We start from the raw sequence: 18,268 nt of genomic DNA, 5'->3' as shown, positions 1-18,268 counted from the left end.
AAGACGGTGGTACAGGCCAGGTATGCAGAGAGACGGGGAGCCGCATTTAAATGCAAGCGTGTCAGAAAAAGTAACAAGTGAACACATAAAATGAGCAGCATCTGACTACATTTCACTGATGTTGGCGACTGCAAAGCTGAATGCAGGATTTATAAAATTAGAAGATAATGTGATACGCATTTTTATTTTTTAGCCATTTTCCATTGTGGAGAATAAAAGGTTTCAAACTTTTCCAGGCTTTAAACCTCATACGTTCTCCCTATTAGCAGTGAATGCATAAAAACAAGGTTTTTATGAAAACACTGAATAAAAAATTTCTTCTTGAAAAAGACTAAATGTACAGTTCAGTATTGAATATTACATAAAATAAACTATGTACAAAGTGTCTTTAAATGGCAGAGATGCAGAAATGTGTGCATGTAACACAGAGGTATTGCTCGTGTCTGAGCGCATAAATGAGTCACTGGCCTGAATGTGGCATGAAGCCATTTATAATTCTTACTCAATTTGATCTGCTGCTCACCACAAACAAGCAAGTAGAAAAAATTTTTGGACTTTTATTTATATTTTCACAGCTTTTACACTTTTTCCTACTGATAAAAACTTCCCGTATGATCATTCATACGACACAAAGTAATTATGAAATAAACAATTAACTTGTAGAACCAAAATGTTCCCGGTATTTGAGGCAAGAGGGAGTATGTTATGTTATGTGAAGGTGCAGCCAGAGCTCTGTTCTTGTTGTGTTTCTGGGTGTAAAATAAAGGACTTCACATTTAACTTTAACTTGTGATCTACTCATAAAAAATCTGCCTAACATGTCTCTGCAGCAGCAGGAGACAATAAACATGTGACAGTATGTTGTGGTCAGATCCAGAGGTGGGACCAAGTCATTGTTTTGCAAGTCTCAAGTAAGTCTCAAGTCTTTATCCTCAAGTCTCAAGTCAAGTCTCAAGTAATGTCAGGCAAGTCAGAGTCGAGTCTCAAGTCACTGGTGTAAAAGTCCGAGTCAAGTCACAAGTCTGAAACTTTGAATTTCAAGTCCTTTCGAGTCTTTAAAAAAAACAAACAAAAAAATAATGTTGCAGTTATGCTAAATGTAAATATTAGACCATGTAATTTTAAAATCTGTGTTTTTCTCAACACATGACAAAATAGTGAACTTAGAAAATATACACAAATTGTGAAATTGCACCTCTTTAAAATGCAGCTCAATTAAACCTAGCTCCAAGAATAATTTTCACCGACAGTTCTGAGATAAGCTGCATGTTATTCTTGGATGCGGTTGTAGGACCAGCTTTAAAATCGCATGACAAAAATATCATACACATTAAAAAAAACTGTATCACCAACGTAGCCTGGACAACATTTGCTAGTTAGATGAAGTCAGCTATCTCATCGTAGCATATTTATATGCATATTTATAATCATACGGTTCTTGGAGTGAGTGCATACACTCATGAAGTTTAGTAACTTCAGGTCACTGCAACAAGCCCAGGTACAGTTTACCGACGGATGGGTGCAGGACCTTGAAATGCACCGTGTAGAAAGTAAAGACCATCGTACGTATCATAAGTTTACCAGTCTCACAAATCGTCATCATAAATACACATTCGTTAACCGTTTATAAATAGGACCTTTGAGCTCAACGGTAATGAATTAGTAGTGGAAATAATTTCTGGTACCCATCACAGAAATGTAGCAGTGACAATAATATTGTATGCTGTAATCGTACTGGACAATTAGTGATACAAAAACCCTGTTTTATCCTGTGAATAAAAGTATATGTTTTTGGTCAATGTACCATAATAACAGAAGCGAAACGCAATATTGTGTCAGGACAATTCACTATTTATGCACAATAAATAAAGGAGCATAGCGCGACAATTTCTGTTCAGCGCCAGACTTGCTTGTAACCTATATCACCAATTATGTTAAGAAAAATGACGCATTAACTACAACAGCAGACTGACCTTTGTGTAAATGCTTGGAGCAGACTAACCTGTGAGCTGGAGGGTTCTGGGACGTTATATTTGGTCTTTGAATGGCTGCAATCCAGGCCACCCGTCGCGTCTTTGTTACTTCGGAAACATGGCTCGAACAATTTCTCTTCAACGACGTAATCCGATAACAACCGATCTCTTTACCCGTCGGCTTCCCGTGGCTGTCATGCGACCGGCTATTGCAGTTAATAATACAACAGCTTCTTGACATTTTTGTGTTTCTTTTTATCGCTGTGTGACTGATTTTAATTGAAAGCCTGCGTGCGCTAGTACCGCTTGCCACGAGTTCCCAGAATCCTTTGCGGTTCTACCCGTGAATGACGTCACATTTTCAATCTCCATATAATATGCATGTTAAATTTTATATTTGGGGTAAAATATCAAGTCTTTTCAAGTAAACCGGTTCAAGTCCAATTCAAGTCCCAAGTCATTGGTGTAAAAGTCCAAGTCAAGTCACAAGTCTTAGAACATTTTTTCAAGTCAAGTCTAAAGTCATAAAATTAATGACTCGAGTCTGACTCGAGTCCAAGTCATGTGACTCGAGTCCACACCTCTGGTCAGATCTTGTTGCTTTGTCTGTGTAAAAGGAAGGAAGCAAAAACTTATAAAAAGTGTTTGTGGTCTTCACAGCTCTTTGGTATCTGCTGTGCTGCTGCTTCACTCTCTCTCTTTACAGAAAGTTGTAGAAGTTTTCAGACGTGTCACTGCTGGATGTGAGGATGGGAGCCACTTTGCTCTGTGAGCTGGGCCTATTCTGTGAGTACATCACTGACTCCTATTGTTTGATTCATACTGATCCATAAACATGTTTTAGTAAGAAGAACAGAGCATCAGTCGTTTGTACCATTTCAGGTCATGTGATCAGAGGACTCATGTTTGTTACCAACATGTTTGTTTGTAGACTGGATTAGATTTTAGTGCACTGACTTAGATCAGAGTGGAGCTGGTTTAGTTTATCTAAGAAAGGTTTGTTTAGTTTGACAATGTCTGAAGTCTCTGTCTTTATTGTAGTGCTCTGTACACTCCTCTGCACTGGACACACTCAAGGTGACTGAACAGTTTTCACTTTATTTTATTGACTTCTTTTTATTCATTTGGTAAAGATTCATCTCAATCTACTGCATCAGTTTTAAGCACTTTCTGGTTTTGCTCATTTTTGCAACACATTTATAATTTTTATGAACATGTTGCTTCTTGACTAAATAAAATAGAAGAATTTTGAAGATTTTCCTGCAAGTAGCAGGTTTTATGACATTAACATATGCTTTTTTTTTTTTTAATGTATGTATCTGTTTTACTTTAATTTTCATAACAGCAGATAAACCCAGGGCCACACTGACAGTAGAAACAACAATCATACCAGTAGGGGGCAGTGTGACACTGACCTGCTCTGTGCAGAGCTCTGATGGATGGAAATATGAGTGGTTCAGACGAACCCATAGAACCTTTGAACTTCAAATCAGAGATCAACAAAACAGAGATATCAGAGTATCTCAAGGAGGAATCTACAGCTGCAGAGGAACAAGAGGAAACCCAGCTTACTACACTGATATAAGTGATGATGTCACCATTAAGAAAACTCGTAAGTTCAGTAAATTAGTTTACTAAATATACAGTAAACTAAATTACTACATTCAGTCATGATTATCAAACATACAATGTTAAGGTTTCTCTGTTGATTTCATGTTTCTATTTGTATCTCTGTTTTAACCTATGTACTGTTAATATGTGTAAACAGTTTCCAATAAAGTTGTTGTAAAACAACAACCCAACTGGCCTCAGATATTCAGAGGTGAGACGATCACTCTGACATGTGAGGTGCAGGAAGGAGGTGAAACCACTGAGTGGGAGTATGAATGGAGAGGACCCAGGACACCCACACAGTGGACACACAATAATGATGTGACATTCAGAGTTTCTGAGTCCAGCAGTGGAGACTACATGTGTAAGAGTCGACGCAGAGATGACTCATATTCTTCAACAGAGTGGAGTGAAGCCTTCACATTGTCAGCATCAAGTAAGTCATGTTTGTTGTGTGAGCCCAGGATGAATTCAATGGTCTACAAAGGATGTTACATTGTTACATTGTGACAAAGAGCTGCAGCTGATAGTAGCTCATTGTTGGCAGTTTGTCACCACTTTGTCTCCTGAACCTTCAGCTGGTATAGGGACAGCAATGCTGACCTGCTGCTCCATAACCTGAGTACAATAATGATATAAATAATGATAAAAAATGTTTTTTGTAAGCAGGGTGTCACGATCCTGGGTCTTATGACCCAGTGTTTTGAGTTTTAGTTCATTTTGATGTTCATAGTGTATGTTTAAGCTTATTAGGTTTCCTGTGTTCATTTGCTTATTAGCTCCCCCTTGTGTTTTCAACCCCTGTGAAGTCTCCCTTGCCCTTCATGTGTTTCATGTCTGTTGTCTTATGTTGCCATGTCTTCCTCTCATGTTTCCTGTTTGATTTTGAAGAAATCTCGTGTTTTTTATATTATGGAGTATGTTTTGAGTCCTTTGTTGTACTGTTTCTTTTTTCCCTAGATTTCAGTCATGGTTATCATAGGTTTAGTTCTTTGGCTTTGTAATATGGCTTCCCTGTGTTCAATGTTGTGTCTACTGTGACCTCTTTGTACCATGTTTCTGGTCCCTATAGTCTGTCTTCTCAGTTGCTGTTAAGTTTGCATGTTTAGAGTTCAGTCAGTGTGTTTCCTGTTTTACTTTGAAGGTCCATGTCTCATGTGAGTATTTCTAGTTATGCTTCCCTTGTCTCGTCCAGCCTGATTACTCCCAGCTGTGCTCTCCTTCTGTGTCTCATTCCCTCGTTATCTCTCTGTGTATTTAAGCCCTGTGTTTCTCTTTGTCAGTGTCGTAGTCTCCCTCATGCTGTGTGTGATTCTCCCCGTGGCTCCTGGTATACTTTATGATTAGCTTTCCCAGTTTAGTTTTGTATTACCTGTGTTCTATTTTTCCAGCAATTAAAGCTGTGCCTTTGAGTTCAAGTTCTGTCCCTGTGAGTTTGCGTTTGGGTCCTCTCCTGCCTGCCACACAGCCGAAACATGACACAGGGAGGCAGATTTGGTTTGTGTGTGTGCATGTGTGTGTATACATGTTTAGACATCTTTGTAAGGACAAAAAATTGGTATGCTACTATATTTGTGGGGACCAAGAGTCCATTGTGGGGACAAAATGCTCGTCCCTGCAAGTTTGAAGGTATTTTTAAGACTCAAAATGTGGTTTTAGTGTCAGGGTTACAATTAGGTTATGGTTAGGTTTAGGCTAAGGGTCAAGGTTAGGGATTAATTTTTAATGGTTAGGGTAAGGGGTTAGGGCAAACATTATGTCAATGAAGGTCCTCACTAAGACAGCTGAACGAGCGTGTGTGTTTGTGTGTCTTGTGTAAATGTTGTAAGGTAAAAAAAAGTGTAATGTGATCTGCAGGAAGTTACAGCGAGATGAGCAGGATTTTTTTTTCCTCTTACAGGAAGGCAAGTGTTGATTTCTTCTCATGATGCAGGACGAAGTTGTCTAGCCAAAGTAAACTGTTGCAGTCTAAAAATGAAGAAAAGCATCAAAATGAAACTATGTAAAAGGCATTACAGCTATGTATTAGAGGAATAAGTAGGGATGGGTATCGTTTAGGTTTTATCCGATACCGGTGCCAAATCGGTACTTTTGAAACGGTGCCGGTGCTTAAACGGTGCTCAAACCGGTGCTTAAAGACTGGAGAACACAAAATTGGTCCAAAAACCTCTCATGTTCAGCTGGTTTTTTGTAAAAAGATAACAACGTTAGCCTTTTCTGCAGCTATGTGGCATATATGGTATCACTCTTGGCTGGAAGCAGTGCTTAATCAATGGAAAAAACACAAACTTTGTCCAAAACCTCTCATGTTCAGCTGTTTCCCTCTTTTTCCTTTGGTCATTTTAGCCTTTTTGGCCAGGGTGAAGGGAGTATCTGCCATCAAACAAGAAGACAGCCGCATGTAGCTATGATGATGTTTGCTAGTTCACCTTACATGCATTAATGTAATAACATGGTTAGCCTACTCAACGTAAATTACACACGAACAACATTAAGCTACTCACGCAGAGAAGAACGGCTGCTGCTGCATCATCATCCTCATCATTTCTGCTACACTGGCAGGGCTAGGGGCCAGGACTCTCCTCTTCGTGTTTTTGGGGGATATTGCTAACTCCGGGTCCGATAACAGGCAACCCACGCACAGTAGATGCGCTTGGTGTGAGGTCTCGCAGCACGCTATCATATGGCGCATTTCTGGGCTTTTAAAAAAAAACGCTATGCGGCGCCAGGTGTTTCATCGGATTTGAGGTGTTACCTCCTTTGACAGTATCACAGTATCAGCTTAAAGCACTTGTTGCAGGCTGCTGAGTTTGCATCTTTTGCTGTGAAGTACAGCCAGACTTTTGACCGCTTCGCCTTGGACATTTTTAAAGAAGTCCAGACGCTTTTCTTTGCAAGCTCCTTTGACTACGATGACCTGGATGACTGAGAACCTTCACAGACACTTACTTCTATTGTTACTTCTATTGTTTGTCCTAACAACCAGAGATGGGCGGTAACGCGTAACTGTAATCTGATTACTTTTTTCAAGTAAGGAGTAAAGTATTGCAACTATTACTATTGCAAATAATACTATTGCAAATAAAGTAATTTGATTACTGTTACTTTCCTGTAAGCATGCTGCGTTGTGTCGTTACTAAACTGCGATTTTGTTTGTGAGAGTGTCTCATGACAATGATGTAAGCGCGTGCGACCTCTGTGGTAACAGACACGTGCAGATCAACAATGGATAGAGTGCGTGGAAGTACTGACCTTACTTTGAATTTGATTCCCTAAAAAGTGAAAAAAAAAATAGTGTCCGCTGTTCACTCTGCGTGGGAAGAAAACTTCTTTCTACACCGAAAAATTAAACTTCAGATCTGAGCAAGTACCCAGCACACTGCCATGGGAATGTGAAATTCACAGAGAAACCCCCGGATCCCACGCTGACATGACCGCTGAGGCACCAACAATGCTCCACCTGCACCACTCCTGATAAAAAACAGATTTAAGAGCAACAGGACTTAGTGCCACCCAATCAATCAAACCCCTTCATAAAGCCTGGAGAGCAGTTACAGTAGGTTGAAAATCTGGCCTGTCTAGTGCAAAATATAGTGAACTGATGGGTGGGTCATAACTTTAGCACAATATCAGTGTTTAAAGAAATTTAAAGGATAGATCAAAATAGTGAGTTGTAATTATAATTATTGTTATTTTTCTGTTTTTTTTTTAAATTTTCTTTTAAATTATATCAATTTATTAGATTAGATTGAAATGGGTGAATTAAGAACTGTTTACTGAAAATAGTTTTGGTGCTTTGCAGTGCAAAATGTCTGAATGGTCAGTCCATCTTCATTTTCAAGACTTAACTCTTTATATTTTATCATAAAGAATGAAGTTAAACTAATTCAGTGTTATTTATATAGCACCAAATCACAACAATATCTCCTTCGAGATATCTGTTAAATCCTGTTTTACTTTTCCCTCTTTTTAAAACTGTTTTGTTGCTTGTTTTACTTTCTATAAGTGCCCAGCAGTTTTATTTATCTAATTATGTGCATCATATCAGCCATTTGTTATATTAAGGCTCTCCAACTCCAGTCCTCTGCACAGCTGAATCAAATGAATGGCTTGTTATCAGCCTTTTGCCAAACTTGATACCATACTAAAAAGTAACTCAATCATTTGATTGAACCTTTGTATAGGAGAGACCAAGCAACCACTCCACAGGGGCATGACTCAACACAGGAGAGCCACTTTAGCAGAATAAGACTCAGCTGTGCAGCTGCAATCAAATGACAAAGGAGACCCTTTGTGGATGTATATGGTCGTATTTTGGACTGAGAAGACACATACCCTGAAAGAGGAGTAAAAGAGGCCATCTACATCTACTGTGAACCATCAGCTACAATTGCATTCTAATATTACAAGTAGTTAAACAACTCAAACATATTTCTCTAACTTTTAGAGAAACATAAAAATTATTAATACTGTTAACTTCTTTAAAATCCTAAACAAATTCAAACTTGCATACCCAGTTATTAAAAAAATCATTACTGCTGTAGAAGAACTCCACCCTGGGAAAAGAAAAATAGTTCAGTTAAAGTTTAGTTCATTTGGATGTTTAGGAAGAGGAGGGAAGTTTTGGGATCCAATAAACAACCAAAGTCAGTTTGCAATGTAAATACTGTCTTCAAGTGGAAAACAGGGGGAGTGATTCACCTCTTACTTTCAGGCTTTTGATGTGCTTCTCTGTCTTATAGTGGACAAAAACTATTTTTTGTAGTGGCAAAAATTATTTGTGTGGCATCTTATTTGATGCAGAACAACCGATTGCTTGACCATTTAATAGTTTTAAATGATCATGTTAAAATGCCTGGCAGCATTTTTAGGTAAGTAGTTGGATATAACTTTGTTGTTTGCAAAACTTGTGCAGGTTTCTAGAATTTTCCATCTTAATTTGTATTTCAAGTTATTAAAATGATTTGTTAAACATGTTTTTGATTTTTGCAGTAATAAAAACAACTTTTTAAATTAAGACATTTGAGGTTGTGCTGAAAAGAATGATACCCAACAAGGCAGGGTAAAGAGTTTGAAAAGGTGAAATATAGAAGTACAATCAAAAGTAGTCAAAAATGGCCAATTATACCCCAGACCTCAGAGGGTTAATCATCACAGAGACCTGGCTACATCATCACCATTCACCACAATGATAGAAATGAAGACTCTGGGAACAGCAGAGATGTGTCAAGGGACAGTGAAACACCATTTAAGACCACTTGGAGACATACAACTTCTTGAATGTGTCAATGGACTTGATTAAGGCTTCATGTTCTGTAATGGGGTATTGACAATGGATAATATGAGAGATTCTGTGTAGTGTATGTCCCATTTTCAGTGCTTGAGTTGTGTATGACAGTGTCTCTTCACTGAAAGCTAAAACTTTTTTTTCTTCTTGCAAAACTCTCTGAAAGTTATCAGGCCTAACAGCTTCCTCCAAGTTGTGTACTGAGAATTCTGTGCTCAGAAACAACGACAAACGTCCCACTTCACTGAGCTTCTGTCAAGTATATTCATACTTTGTAGGGTCTTGTCTGCATTTATTGTAGAGGGACTAGACAAAATGAATAATTGTCATTTTGCTCAACTGAGGCACCTCATGTTGTTTTATGACACCAAGCTTGCACACACCACTTGACATCTGCTGATGCAGGCTCCAGAGTCAAGTTCTTCGGTTCTTCCAGGTTGCTTACCTAAATAATCTTCTTTGGTTTGTTGTGACATCTGCAGACATATCTCCAAAGGTCCTTTCGAATGCACATCTCTTGACAGTGAAAAAACTGAACCAACTTTTCTGCTACTGCCCCAGTCTTTAGTCTTTCCTTCACTTTCTGTGGTCCGATTCCTCCATGCAAAACTGGAGCATTTCACCGCAGTCTGTTTCTGCTGGCGAATCTGGTGAGTCTGTCCAGCCATCAGCTCCATCTACCACTCAACCACCAGATCAACCGCCTGATCAACCGCCTGCAGCAGCCATGTCGCCATCACATCCACCACCTGCAACAACCTTCCCAACGACTTTTCAACTGCCTGCTACTCCACTGTCTGGTCCTAGACATCCATGTCCACGTCCAGCATGGCCTGCATGCCCACTGTCACCTCCAGCACAGCCTGCTCATCCATCAACCAAACCACACAAACACTGGCGACCTTCCAGACCATCTACCGGGGAGCTTCGCAGCCGCCATTTTCCATGCTGTCGGCCTCTGAACCTGCTTCGCCTGCGCCTCTGCCTCTGGCTTTGTTCTGATCTTTGGGTGGAGAGCGGTTGGAAAGAAAGCATACACCTTGCTAATAATGCACCTGTCTCTGTGTGGACATACACCAGTAAGGAAAGGAGCCAAGTTCTTGGGAGTATTCCAGTCAGAAATTACCTGATGTACAGTCACACCTCATCATCCTCGCTTTCTCAGACTATTCCACGTAAATGAAGCAAATTTTTAAACTTTAAAATAATTTCATTGCATTTTCTTCTTTTGTATGTTGAACTTAACATGACTTATTTATTAATTCCATTACAGTTCAGCCACATGTGAATACACTTCACATCATTCAGTTTATGCCATTTCACTTTAGTTAGATTTATTGTTAGCTCCTTCTCACATGAACATTCCTTTTCACCATATTTCCTATTTGATTCAAATATATAAGAATACATTTTCTGACCTCTTCCTTTCTATACTCTGTTTGTTATGATATACTCAAAAGAGAAATTCTCTAAAAATGTTCTTTGTCATCCTGACCAAGCATCTAAAGGTTTCTCTCCCTCATGGCATACAACAAGATGGGTTGTATGCCATGCTTACACACACACACACACACACACACACACACACACACACACACACACACACACACACACACACACACACACACACACACACACACACACACACAATTAAACATATACTTTAATGTAGAATAAAAGATGAATAACTATTATCAAAAGCACATACAGATAAACTCTGTCATAGCATTCTTTATCATTTTTAACATATGAGGCTGGATGTTAAGACTTTTTACCCTCTCAGATATAATGAGAGGTATATCAGGAGGGCTTTGTTCTCTTTCAATCCCATCTTTCTCAACAATATACTGTATAATGGTTACTGCAGGACTGCCCTACAGTAGCCTTCCTACCCTCTACCACATGTTCCACTCTCTACTTTGCTTGTGCTTTTGTCGTTGTTTCTGCATATCATGTGAAATGAATTACTTATTATTATAACTTAAAAAATAAAAACCTTAAAAATTGAATAAATCAATATTAAGGCCGTTGCAAATTCAAAAGAAAAGTGCATTTTATATGAAGCACCTCCCATGACATTTGCATTTCACTATCTAAATATCAGGAAAAATATACTTTGAGAAGATCCAGACAATAATCAAGTGAAATAATTTGCCAGTGCAGTAATATAATTCATGCTTGCCGCAGTCAAAGCCAGGGCTATCTTTTTGTGTGGCAGACATGCTCTGTACTGTCCATGTTTGTACAACAAAAGTGTGAACTGTTACTGCGAGGTCTTGAAATAAGGAGTCACAATAAATTGTTACAACACATAATGTCATCTCAAACAGTGTTTTGGTGATATATGTAAAGTAAGCCATTCTAGGAAAAATTGTTTAATGGATTAAAAAATTAATCTTCAACATCAGTTGTCCAAAATATCCACTAACTCTCCTATGTACCTGTCTTGCTTCTCTAACTTTCAATTAAAAATGCTCAACCCTAGCCTCTGATACACTCACTCACTTTATAACATGTTATAAAAGATATGACAAATGCAGTATCCAGTGTGAGTTGAGTTTGCATGCTGTGGTTGGATTGAGTTCTCAATATTTATCTTCCTGTAAGTGTCATCTAAGACTTGCATCATCAGACAAGTCTGAGAATAACTTTAGATATCTAAAAAAACAAAACAAAGAAAACATATACATATGTTTTTTTGATTTAGATATTGGATCAAAGGTCAAAAAGCAAAACAAGAACTGGTGTGGGGGACTGCATGGAAATAAATATCAAAGAAAAACACTGGATAAGAAGGTTCAACATTCAGAAAGTTATTTTATTGTAGACAGACCACATGCCTCCATAAACATGGATTAAGAGAGGTGGCTGTCTCGATTCATTAGCAAGGTAATAGAGCAGTCTGGTTACAACTATAAATATTTTTTTTGACTGACTGGAAGAAGAAAACTTTTTATTATACATTTTTTTTAAGCTGATCTTTGAAAAATGTGTCTACCAGTGCTTTGGACATTGCGTTTAAGTGCTTTATTTTGCAAAGTTTGAAAGTGATTTGAATTTGAATTCAAATTAATGCAATATTTAATATTTTATTACATAATAACTATTTCCCTTCTATAGTTACAATATTATGACCAAAAATCTTAAGGGGGAAATTGGAGACAAGATCCAGTGTTTGTAAGAAGTTTACTCTGCTTAATAAGTAGATTAGAATATACATCAGCTGTTATGAACTACACAAGTATAGGGTAAATAAATTTGCTGGGGAGCGCAACAATCTTTAAATAATCTGTTTCCATCCATCAGCTCTACAAACCACTATAACCACTAATGTTGCAGTAAAACGACATTGGCACTTCTGCTCTCAGCATCCTGTAAAGAGAGGAAAAAAACCTTTTCACTGATTGTTTGTTTGTTCTTTTACTAAATTACTTTTTACAAAATGATTGGTATGTTTCGAATTAAGGTTAGCATGATAGATGCTCCCTGTACGGAGGCCTCTCGTACCCGTGTTCTCAGTGGTCTTCAACTGAGGTTGAAATACACGTTTATATTTAAGTTGGACATCAGTCACCCCTTGATCTCTCAGGATTGTTTCCAACTAAAATAAAAATACGATCAAAGAAAAGAATTGTTTGACATACTCTCCAGATTTAGCACACAGCTTCATACCTCTCTGTGTAACATTAAGATAACTATAATAATTAAACCATTTTTAAATCATCAGTTGGACTTATTGGAGTGTTGAATTTAAATATGTAGTAACAGTCTCTATTGCTTTCAAAAACAAATGCACACAGACCATAATGTATTATGTATAAAAATAGAATTGACAGTCTTGCTAGACCTCAGGGATGAGTTCATGATGTCATAAATAACAAAGTGCTTCAGATGTGCTTCACTGAAAATATTACTCTTTTTATATTTTTGACTCTACTGAAGACTTTTTGCATACTGGTATTATTTTTTTGTTGGTAGTTTTGGTTCATTTTGTGTTTACTGTAATTTTATGAACTCTTGCAGTATAACCAGTTTCCCCTGGTGGACCCTTGAAGCTATGTTTGTACCTTCTGTAGGAATAGGCTGGAAGTAGTAGAGTCAGTGAGATCCACATCAGACTGCACCTTCATCTTTATGACCATCTTCTTTAGCTTGAGACCTGCAGAATACAAACACAGAAATATAATCTCAGCCATTATTAAGACTGTCTTGATGAATGCTCTTACATCCAGGAAAGGAAGAAGAAAGTTGTTTTGGTTCATCTGAGCGTTGTGTTGATTGCGATCCTTCTTATGAATATTATTATTTTTCTATCCGAGTTTTGACATCACACTTTTTCCAAGAAATGACTTATTGCTTTTGTATTTCAGGAACTTACCGCCTTCACAGATAAATGTTGCTTTCTGGTTACAGTCAGCTGGTACCCAGCGTCCCTGCTGTGATCCTTCCACAGAAACACAGTTTCCACTATAACTTCCGCCTCTTTTCCAGTACCTGAAGGAGGTCTTTGTTCCATCTGACCAGTACCAGGAATCTTTAAACAGACCGAACCACACTACGTTTGTAACTGCAGCAATCGCTAAATTTTCCTGTGCTGTATGCACACATGCCAGATCAGTGTGTTTCTGCCTGCACAGATCTTGACTGTTTGGCCAGGTTTGTCCCTGTGTGTAAACCACATACTTCTTGCTGCCATCCTGCTGAACTAAAAACATACAAGGAGAGAGGAATAAAAGGAAGTTAGACATCTTTTTTTCTGCCAAGAAAAGTAGAAATCAGGTAAGAGATTTAGAGTCAGATTTATGATCAGCAAGGCCATGACGTTTGTTCATATAAATACTGATGGAAAACTTAGGCTTGCTTTGTTACGTCAAAAAAATCACATTGGATAACAACCAGAACTTTCCGTATAAATTGAATGAATTGAATACACATAAGAAGGACATTGTCTTATAGACACAGAATTAGAGCTTTAATGACTTCTTTTTAAGAAAAGTATCAGTCTTTGCACAATGAGATGTTAAAACAAATACTAGTATTCATTTTGAAGTTAGTAGAATTGGTCTTAAAGTTCTTAAAGACTTTCTCTTCAGTGTGATTTGTTTAATTATTATTATTTGTGTGTGTGTGTGTGTGTGTGTGTGGGGTTATATTTAAAAAGGGCCCTCAATTGTTTATATTGTGTAAAGTATGTATTCATATATATGTATACATTTAAAAGAACCACGCCTATGCCATTATTTTGTGTGCTACTCAGATGAAGACTTCCTGTCTAGTTTAAGATATAAGCATTATGAATTCATGATCAAATAATTCATATTAAACTCCTATAAGTTTTGTTCATTTTGATAACTATGTGTAATTACATCAGTTTACATTTACAAAAATCAGTGTGTCATTTACTCACTTTCATAACACACATAAGCCATGACAAATCCACATGGCGCGTCATTCCAGAGGCTATCATACATCTCTCCACATGACTCAATGCCTCCAGCGTTGTTTGGTTCACCAGGGGTCCATTGGGTGAAGCTCGCTATACCGCTGCCATCAGACCAAAGCCACCTGTTGATCTGTCCATCGTAGAGTCCAATCCATGACGATGTCACGTTACCACCCAGTGTGTTGATCAGCTGGTTTTCATCATCCATGTCATTTATGGTGGCTAAGTCGGTGTACTTTAATCTGCAGAAGCTCTGAGCCTCATACCAGGTCAGGGATTTATTGATGAAGTGATACTGCTGATGTACTAAAAAAAACCCCCCAACAGGTTAACCTTTCATTCTTCAATGAAAACAGACAAACTGCATCAACAACGAGCATCAAGTTTGTCACGCATAACTACAAACCTGACTATTCTAATTAAACCTACCAACAGGAATACACAATAAAGATATGCTTTGTGTCTCGTCCTATAACTGGTTTCATTTCATAATACCGTTTTTTGAGTCTGTTCAAATAACCTTGTCTCAGCATTGTTTCATTCAATTTGTGTGTATGTGTGTGTGTGTGTGTGTGTGTGTGTGTGTGTATGTGTGTGTGTGTGTTTAAATGTTTAGAGGGTACCCAGTTTTAAGAGATGAAAATAATGAGTTTTTAATGGTCAAAGTTTTAAGCATTTAAAAGTTAGGGTACTGTGTTTGCAAATGCTAACAAATGTTCCTTTAATTAAAAAAAGAATACATGATTTCATTTTATTCTTATTACTGAAATTATCTTAAATGCATTTTTCAAAATTATAATTTAAGGTGATTTTTAACATCCATACATCCTCATATTTCATAGGAAGGACGGGTTACACTCTGGACAGGTTGCTGCTCCATCACAAAGAGCCAAGAGCTAATGAGTCATGCAAATGGGTTTAAATCTGGTACTAGCAAGATGTACCTAATAAAGTCAGCGCATGGCCTGCACAAATATCCCGATCTGTTATTGAGAATTTGTTCTCCAACCTGGATGAGTGCAGTCTAGAATTGTAAAATATTTATTGGTTGTGGCAAATCTGATGAAAATGCTAACCTAGTGTGTCTCAGGAATATTCAGTCAGAAACATATCAGCAAATAATGCTGGCCAATCATTTAGTTCACTGTGTCCTCTTAGATTGAAATAAAAAAAAGAAATTTTTGGGTTTAACCAATCTTACTACTTTTATCCACCTCTAATTTTACTATTTCACTTTTTGATGATTCATAGCTCAGTCATGTTTTACATGCTTTTCATTCTGTGAAGAAAACCCCATCACAATAATTCTCAAAAGTGTAAAAATAAATATAGTAGTAATAAAATAATCACTTCTTACACATGGAACTAATTTAAATTTGTTACAATTTCCATTTAACTATGATAATGTATTGATAGAGTGTCATTACAAATCACCCAAAAATCTCCATGATTACATATGCAATACAATTGTAACGAAATCCAGTTGATTTCAATGATCAAAAATGTGCTTTAAAAAAACAAAACACTGATTAAGTTGCTGAGGTGCATGCTTACTTACCTGTTATACTGGAACCTGCTGAAAGCAGTGCAATTCTGGTGGTGGTCATCAAATGCATTATGAAAATTCCTGCAACAAAAAAAAGTAGAATGACTAGAACTGATCCACTGAATGTTGCTAAACTAAAAATCTCTGTGACTAGGTGCCTTCTTTCAACCCAGAAAAGATGCTTCCAGGATTGCAGCATTTGAATGCCTATAGATTCATCTTAGTGTTTGTTTCAAAAATCTTTCAATCATAATATTTTCAGTATAGTATTCAAGGCAGTTTTTCAACTCCTTCACCAAATGTTTTTTAAACAAAAACAACAAACATTATTAATGTAATAATGCAAATGTTGGGTGTTTTTCTCTTGTAATGAGTTTTTAAGAGTAGAACTGCAACATAGTTAAACATTGTTTACTTTTTAGTTAACTCTTTTATTATCATTCTTCAAAATAATTTACAAAAATGAGTTTTCACTGCTTGGACGTACCTGCACAAATGAGAGTTTTATGACCCATAGCTTAGAAGAAATAGTCTGGAAAGAAAAGAAGCAAAACAGCAACCTTAAACTCAATTTTCTAAACTACAGCATATCCATTTACAATTTAAAACTAAATTTCGTGACCAGTAACAACAAGTACCAAGAAGTAAAGAAAGGTAATAATTGATTTATAAAAATAATTTATAATCAGAGACATACCTGAGTACATCCCTGATATAGTCCACCAATTTGTTTTGTTTCTAAAGCTTCCTGTAAATCTGAAGGTCTTTTTATTTACACATTATGCAAAGCATTTATGAAGACACTGAAACTTATTTGATTACAGGTGTGCCATAAGATATTTAAAGAGCCAGTCACAGTCTTCAGGCAAGTCTAACTAGAACTTATGACGTCAAGAACATCAAATTTTAATATTGTGCTGTTTGCAAAATCATTAAGTGATATATAAGTGATATATAAGTGATATATATGTGATATCTATCTATCTATCTATCTGTCTATCTGTCTAGCGATATTGAACCGTTCGATCCAGTGCTTTCGCTTCGGTACTCATATGTATCGAACAATACAAATTTTTTTATTTATTTTATCAACTTTTCTTCTGACGATGCTGTCTGTGTTGAGAGCTCAGTGGATCTGCGTTCGACTACTCCGCCTAGGCTGCACTGTCAAGCGCAGATCCACTGAGCACAGGGCAAGCTAGCGAGACAGAAGCTAAGCTCGTTGCAACATGGTGTGGGATAAATTATTTCACTGATACTTATTATCTGTATTATCATTGTATTAATTAACCTTGCATTAAGTCATTATCATTGCATTAGAACCACATAACAAGCATTGCATTAAAGCATTTATTGGAGCTGTTGATATTAGAGATGGACCGATCCGATATTACGTATCGGTATCGGTCCGATACTGACCTAAATTACTGGATCGGATATCGGAGAAAAATAAAAAATGTAATCCGATCCATTAAATATCACGAAAGCACCTCACAAAACTTGCAACACGCCGTAACTCACCTCAGAACGTTAGCACGTCGGAGCAGTATGCATCACGTGATAGAGCGGCTGTGGCATGCGGGACCTGTCGGTGGTCTGGATAGCATTTGGAGCTTCGCTAGCAACCTGGCATTTCATCTCCGACAAAGTTATCCCCGAGAGAAGTAAAGCAAGTGTGTAAGTCCATCTCTGAATGTTTGTAAAGCATTCCAGCGTTAAGCTTAACGAGCGACTGCCTCTCGCTCTCTGGCTGCTACTTCAATCGTGAAACTGATCAGCTGATCGGCTTTTCTGTCGCGACTCCGTCTCTCTTGTTTGTTTTTGGTCCACTTTGCACCAGAAAGAGGAAACCAGCGGCTGAACAACAGCAGCACGTTTAAGCTTGATAAGCTGTTGTTACAATTTATTTAATATTACTTTCTACTCCAGGATCTTTTTCTACGTAGCTGACGCTGGTAACTGTGCAGGGGCGGATCTAGCAAAGTTTAGCCAGGGGGGCCGATAGGGCATTAACTGGGAAAAGGGGGCACAAAGACATACTTTTCTTTCTTATTCTCATTTAAAACGTCTAGCTTTTAATAAATAATTATCTGACACCCAAAGTTTTAATTTGATGTAAAATGAATAGAAGTCAATTACTGTATATAGTGACTATAAAGTCTAATATATATATACCCTAGTAAGCTATAGTACTTTTTACTTTGGGAAGGTACCATCTGTGCAGTCTGCAATTTTGTCGAAGAAAGATGTTGAATCTATTTAATATTTCTTGAAAAATAATTGATTTGTGTGCATTTTCTTTCACACTGCATCAAATTAAGGTTGATTACGTCGATTAAGCATCATGAGGTGGTGCGTGAGGGGTGGTTCCCTATTTTTTATTTATTTATTTTTGTTGTTGCTGGGAG

The 18,268-nt window shown here is 37.4% G+C and overlaps 1 protein-coding gene across 1 annotated transcript; it reads right to left on the bottom strand.

Moving 5' to 3' along the window:
• Window positions 1–12,040: 12,040 nt before the first annotated feature.
• LOC113013898 (macrophage mannose receptor 1-like) lies at window positions 12,041–16,430 on the bottom strand. The gene is made up of 7 exons (XM_080299628.1): window positions 16,348–16,430; window positions 15,873–15,941; window positions 14,279–14,620; window positions 13,250–13,576; window positions 12,939–13,030; window positions 12,379–12,472; window positions 12,041–12,243 (listed from the first exon to the last, which is right to left on the bottom strand). Exons 1-7 carry the CDS (start codon window positions 16,373–16,375, stop codon window positions 12,236–12,238), a joined length of 960 nt encoding a protein of 319 aa, XP_080155754.1. The 5' UTR covers window positions 16,376–16,430; the 3' UTR covers window positions 12,041–12,235.
• Window positions 16,431–18,268: the final 1,838 nt, after the last annotated feature.

This window comes from Astatotilapia calliptera, chromosome 3 (assembly GCF_964374335.1).
Source record: "Astatotilapia calliptera chromosome 3, fAstCal68.1, whole genome shotgun sequence".
In the NCBI taxonomy this organism is placed as follows: domain Eukaryota; kingdom Metazoa; phylum Chordata; class Actinopteri; order Cichliformes; family Cichlidae; genus Astatotilapia; species Astatotilapia calliptera.
Note: the sequence above shows the minus strand (reverse complement) of the source record. Positions and strands in the feature narration are given on the sequence as shown.